A 5,830-nucleotide genomic window follows, 5' to 3' on the forward strand; every position below is an offset into this window, starting at 1 on the left:
ACATACTACACGCACTGGTCCAGCCTTCTGCATCTGTTCAATATATTGATCCACTGAGGGGCAGTGGTGTCCTGCACATATATGGACGTGTGCATTTGAGGGTGTGCTTGTGTGTTGAGCAGTGGCCTCTGTCCTCCCCTCCCCCTCTCCCCAACAGGTGATTGGAAGGAATGGACAGCCCTCCCTCTCCCACACCCATTCCTGAGCCTGAACAATGCCCTCCCCAGGCCCCAAAATAGCCCCTGAGCCTGGCCAATGTCCTTTTATGGCCCTGTCCCTATTGTGCACTGTGGGGGTGGGGCTGGGGGCATGAGGTGTCCAGGCAGGATAAAGGCCAGACGAGGGAGGCTCACCTACCCTGTTCTCTGCTTCCTTCTCTCCACGTTCCTTCTCTCTGCTTACAGCCCCCATGGCCCCCAAAAAGCCAGAACCCAAGAAGGATGAGGCCAAGGCAGCCCCCAAAGCAGCTCCAGCTCCAGCTCCAGCTCCAGCTCCCGCTGCCCCTGAGCCTGAGCGCCCCAAGGAGGTTGAGTTTGATGCTTCCAAGATCAAGGTGGGTATGGGAGCAGGGTTTTGGCAGGAAGGGTTGGGCAGGTAAGTGGATCCCAGAGCAGACCTGCCAGTGGCAGGCCAGGCTCCAGAAAGTGAGCAGTGAACTGAAGCTAGAAGCTTCTGTGTGGAGGTGAGACCAGCCCTGGGGTTTCAGGCACCAGGAAGGCTGCAGCAGAAGGGATGGTGGGCAGACATCAGCAGGAATCCCCCGTGCTGCTGAGGGAACGTCTTTTCGGTGCATCCTTACCCTTCTCTCTGGACCTCACATCCTCAGGGAATCCTGGAGTTGCCTGCCCCCCACCCTGCAGCCAGGCAGGGATCCTCTTTGTCCAGCTGTGGGGGTCTCAAGTCCATGCCAAGTCCCCCAGGGTGGATAGGGTGGGGAGTGAGGGGAAGCGAGACCCCTGCCCAGGCTGGGTCACACTCACCCCTGCCAAGGTGCCTGAGCCCCAGAGTTGTGACAGCCTCAGCTTTTAGGTGGGGAAATTGAGGCACAGGCTGGTAGGTCATGCAGGAAGCTGGTCTCAGGGCTGTGACTAGTGGCCCTAGGAGCCCTTCCCTGGCTAGGAGTCTTTCTCAGAGTCTAAACTTGGAGGGCGAGCCATGACTCCCACCTGTGGCATCCGCATAGCGGCACGCAGCCTGCGTCCTGCCTGTTCCTTGTTCTTGGCTGGCCCCCAGCCACTGCGGCCCGGGCTGCTGGCTGAGGGGGAGCCCGCCCAGCCCCTCATGGCTCCCATCTGCACTGATCCAACTCCTGTTTGAGTTGGTAGGCAGCTATCTTGTCCCTTGAGACACAGGTTCAAATTCCTTTCCTGCTCTGAGGCTTGGTTTCTTCAGTTGTGGAATGGGGACAACTCACAGCAGGGGCTCCCTGGAGTTGGCCCTTTGACCCCCAACTACCCCCCAGGCCCCAGGCTTGTGTCCCACAGCCCCCCTGGTGAGGCTCCGACCACCCTGCGCCCATGGTGCCGCTGTCCAGTCTCACGGGACCTGAAGTTGACATACATTCCCCTACAAGAGGAGGGAATAGTGAGGCCCCACTTGTGTTCCCCTTGCTCCTGTCCCTCAGCTGGCTGCTGCAGGGCAGGAAACTTTGCCAGGAGCCCAGGGAACCTAATATCAGCAGGCTTCCTGGTGGAGACAGAGAGCTCTTGGGGGCCAGGAGGAACCACCATTCCAGGGTATCCCCTTCTCTGGTGTGTGCTATGGAAGTTAGTGGGGCCCCGAGGGAGCAGCAGTGGGAGAGATGCTAGTCATGTACCCCTCCCCCAAGCTCCTTTCCCTCCTGTGACCTTGACCTTGGGGCAAGTGCCTGCAGTGATAAAAATAGACCTGGTATCGGGTGAGGAGGGGGAGACCAGGGGAGACTGGGTCCCAGGAGGCCTCCTGACCGCAGGTGGCCCCTGATGGTTGCCTCAGCAAACACTCAACAGCACCATCTTAGCTCCCTGCCATGCTGCCAGTGTGTGGGGCACGGGGGGGCTGCCTTGCGCTCATGAATGGGGTGGGTAAGACCCAGGTGTAGGTAGGGCCATGTGAGTGACAGTGCCCAGCCTTGAGGGCTCTGTGAGGGGCAGACAAACACACGCACATACGCACGTGTGTAAAGACACATGCATGTACACATGTACATCACACACACACACACACACACACCTTGTTGAGATGAGGCCTTCCACCTCATTCATGGGGACCATCTTCCCACTGGGCCCCAGGCCTGCTGGGATGGCAACGCCCGTCTGGTCAGATCTTGTGGCTTCAGGTGCATTTGTCCAGGATCAGGGACATCAGGTGAGGCCCACCCTGGGCTGGGACTGAAGGTACCAGGCCTCCCTACTCAGCACTTCCCCCGATGTGGCCCCCCCAGGTGTCAGGGTCCAAGTGCACGAAGACCCAAGGCTTGCAGGTTGAACAGGTGTGGATGTCTAAAGAGGGTGTCTACGTGGACAGCAGGGCGGGGGAAGCTGGCATGTTGCATGGGGACAGGTTGGGGCCGCTGAGAAGGTGAAGCTTGGGCTGGCCACAGTCACCAGGAGGAAGCCTGGCCCCAGCCTCCGAGCCAGGCACTCAGAATCTTTGGGGTCTCCTTTCAGATCGAGTTTACACCGGAGCAGATTGAAGGTGAGTGGGGACTGAGCCCAGGGGCTGCAGGGTTGGGCCTGGGGTCCCCAGTCTGCGTCCTGCCAGCAGTGTGGGTAAGTGGGGTGGGCTTACTCTTGGAGTGTCCACAGCTCCCGCCTTGTCCCGGCAGAGTTCAAGGAAGCCTTCATGCTGTTCGACCGTACACCCAAGGGTGAGATGAAGATTACATATGGGCAGTGTGGGGACGTCCTGAGGGCGCTGGGCCAGAACCCCACTCAGGCTGAGGTGCTCCGTGTCCTGGGGAAGCCAAAGCAGGAAGGTTGGTACACCCAGCCTGAGATGTCCCTGTTAGTGCCAGTCCCTGGGGAAACCGCCTGGGTGGGCTGCCGTCTGTGGTGGGACAAGACGGGAATCTCCCTGCTGTGCACTGTCCTGACAGGCTCACAGCAGTGAGGTGTTCAGCAGATGATGGTTCGCTGTGCCCTTTGGCCCCGTGCTGATGGGCCAGGCCTCCTGGTCATGGGGACTGACGACAGGCAGACTAGCTTCAGTGGCGGGTGTGAGGGCGGGCCAGGGGATCTCCCTGTCCCTCCTTGCCTCCTCAGTATCGCTCTGTGGGTCAGGGCCAGCTCCCCTCACCACAGTGGCTGGAGAAGTTTGCCTGCTTTGTCCCAAGGAGGAGTGAATCCCAAGTCCTTGTCACAGGTTCAAAAGTCCCCGGGAAGGCCTCTATTGGCCTTAGCTGCTCCTGACCAATCACAGGTGGTGAGGAAAGTGGGGTCTATCAGAAAGTGACACTAGTATAGACTGTTTCCCAAAAGGAGAACAGAGGTGCCAATGCAGCAACTCTCCTTGGAAACAGTAAAGGCGAGATGAGGGATGCATTTCTCAGTTGACTGTCAAGTGCCTTGTGATGGAGTGTTTTGTAAATGACAGCTCGTGTTGAGTGCTTTGGAAACTGTAAGGGCAATAGCTCCTCATGATGGGGCCCAGGGGAAGGGTGTGTCCCGCCTGCCCCTCAGAGCCTGGGCCTTGGGACCATCTCTCCACAGAGCTGAACACCAAGATGATGGACTTTGACACATTCCTGCCCATGCTCCAGCACATTGCCAAGAACAAGGACACGGGCACCTACGAGGACTTTGTGGAGGGGCTGAGGGTCTTCGACAAGGAGGGCAACGGCACGGTCATGGGCGCCGAGCTCCGCCACGTGCTGGCCACACTGGGTGAGAGCAGCCTTCCCCGCCCCCACACTTCCTTCCGGTTACCCTGGGAGAAACCACTCTGTCCTTCCCCAGGCCTGTATCTCATCTGAAATGGAGAGACACAGTCAAGGCACCTCTATGACAGGCAACAGAAATGTGGGGGATTTAGAAGTTCAGGTAGGGAATAAATGAAGTGTGTTGGTGTAGCTCACAGAATGGAAGGGGGATGGGAGCAGCTCTGGGGACAGGGTGGAGCAGGTGGTGCATCTGGGGGATCAGTTCAGTCCTGGTGTTCATTGCCTCCAGGGCTACATCATCTGAGTGGCTGAGTAGGTCAGGTGCCTGCCTATTTGGCATCCTGACCCCACTGGCAGGTGCCTGGCTAGCAGGGACACCCCCTTCTCAAAGGGACTTTTGCCTACAGTAAATGTTTATTGAGCATCTACTGTGTGCGTAGACTTGTGCAGGTGTCTAGGGTTATATGGGTGTAGCTGGGAAGTAGAGGGGGGGAAACTGCAGTCAGCATTCTGGTGGGGGGACCAGCACAACACACACAAAAGCACAGAGTCAGCAAAGTGTCTAATTCGCCTGGGGAACAGGGATGGAGTCTCTTGGTCCCTTCCACAGTCATCCACTGAGGTTCCCAGCTCGACGCAGCCTATCGAGGGCAGAGGACGATACATACTGGTGACTTGAATACTGTTCAAGATGGTACCGTTATGGGCAGAGCCCAGGATTGGAGGGGGCACCAGGCCTGCACCTCAGGCCCTGCCCTTTGTGACTTGTCACTGATTCTCCCGGTCTCAGAAATGGGGGTTATGGCCAAGGCCTTGTGAGCAATGATGGCGACGCCAACGTGAGGTGTGGGAATACTGCAGAGGCAGACCCCCTGTCCAGAGGGGCTCATTGTGGCCTCCTTTGCACCTCTGGATGGTGCTGACTCAGCCTCCCATATTCACCAGGTGAGAGGCTGACAGAAGATGAGGTGGAGAAATTGATGGCTGGGCAAGAAGACTCCAATGGCTGCATCAACTACGAAGGTGGGCTTAGCAGGGCGGGAACTCTTCTGGGGGGACACTGGGACCCTGGACACCTACCCTTGGCTTGCCAGGGCTGAACCCATGCCACTTACTCTCCCTTTCTTTTTAGCATTCGTGAAGCACATCATGGCCAGCTGAACCTCTCAGCCCAGGTGAGATCCCGACTCTCTTCCACACCTGCTCTCACCTTTGCCACCTCTGTTGCTCTCAGCCTTGTTGTCCCCCTCATGCCTCTGTCATCCAAATCCCTGTTGCCACCAACTCCAGCTTCAGTTGGCATCCTGCTGCCTTGCTCGACTCCCGTCCACCATAACCTGTGACCCCTTTGCTCTCAGGGAGCCCAGGGGAGGCCATGCTGGGGACAGCTCATCTCCCATTCATGATGTTGACACCAGTGGCCTAGAGTTGTGAGAAGGAGGGGAACACATCGAGACTCCTGCGCCTGCTCTTTCTCTACAACCCTGTGATGTCTCTGTGTAGCTGTCATCTCCCGTCCCATCAAGCTGCCCTCACCTGTGACTGCATCTCTGTCCTCACCCCATGTGCCTCATGAATAAAAGCCTTCTTGCCTTCCTCCCTTGCTTCTTTCTCTCCTTCCTTCCTTCCTTCCCTCCCTCCCTGCTCCCCTCCCTCTCTCCGTCCTTCCTTTCTTCCTCTCTGGTCCTTTGGTTGACTTCTATAAATGCTATGGGCCACACATGGCAAGCCCTGGACAAAACAGAAGGAGTCATTTTGAAATGCTGCTCACCTAATCAAAACCCCCATCAAAACTCATCCGATCAAAACTGTCCCATCTGGTGTACCACCATATGAGCCTGCCCACAGGACACTGAGGTAGGGGCAGGGCTGAGCTAGGAGAGGCCTAGGTTCCTTCCCTTGCCCAGTCTGCCCCTTCCCCCATGCTGTGGCCCCTAACAGAGATGCCACTGGGAGCCTGAGAACACTGTC

At 57.7% G+C, this 5,830-nt stretch overlaps 1 protein-coding gene across 1 annotated transcript; it reads left to right on the plus strand.

The window, feature by feature from the left end:
• The first annotated feature begins 337 nt into the window (after positions 1–337).
• MYL3 (myosin light chain 3) lies at positions 338–5,456 on the plus strand. The gene is made up of 7 exons (XM_019724019.2): positions 338–553; positions 2,649–2,676; positions 2,807–2,956; positions 3,690–3,863; positions 4,805–4,882; positions 4,992–5,034; positions 5,218–5,456. Exons 1-6 carry the CDS (start codon positions 410–412, stop codon positions 5,018–5,020), a joined length of 603 nt encoding a protein of 200 aa, XP_019579578.1. The 5' UTR covers positions 338–409; the 3' UTR covers positions 5,021–5,034; positions 5,218–5,456.
• The last annotated feature ends 374 nt before the right edge of the window (positions 5,457–5,830 follow it).

Source organism: Rhinolophus sinicus, linkage group LG10 (genome assembly GCF_036562045.2).
Source record: "Rhinolophus sinicus isolate RSC01 linkage group LG10, ASM3656204v1, whole genome shotgun sequence".
Classification (NCBI taxonomy): domain Eukaryota; kingdom Metazoa; phylum Chordata; class Mammalia; order Chiroptera; family Rhinolophidae; genus Rhinolophus; species Rhinolophus sinicus.

What these genes read in the sequence shown, in the direction of transcription:
- MYL3 (XM_019724019.2), top strand. Translation starts at nt 410, where the DNA reads ATGGCCCCCAAAAAGCCAGAACCCAAGAAGGATGAGGCCAAGGCAGCC. An exon ending in TACACCGGAGCAGATTGAAG is followed by an intron (nt 2,677 to 2,806) that starts GTGAGTGGGGAC and finishes TTGTCCCGGCAG; the next exon opens with AGTTCAAGGAAGCCTTCATG. An exon ending in GGGGAAGCCAAAGCAGGAAG is followed by an intron (nt 2,957 to 3,689) that starts GTTGGTACACCC and finishes ATCTCTCCACAG; the next exon opens with AGCTGAACACCAAGATGATG.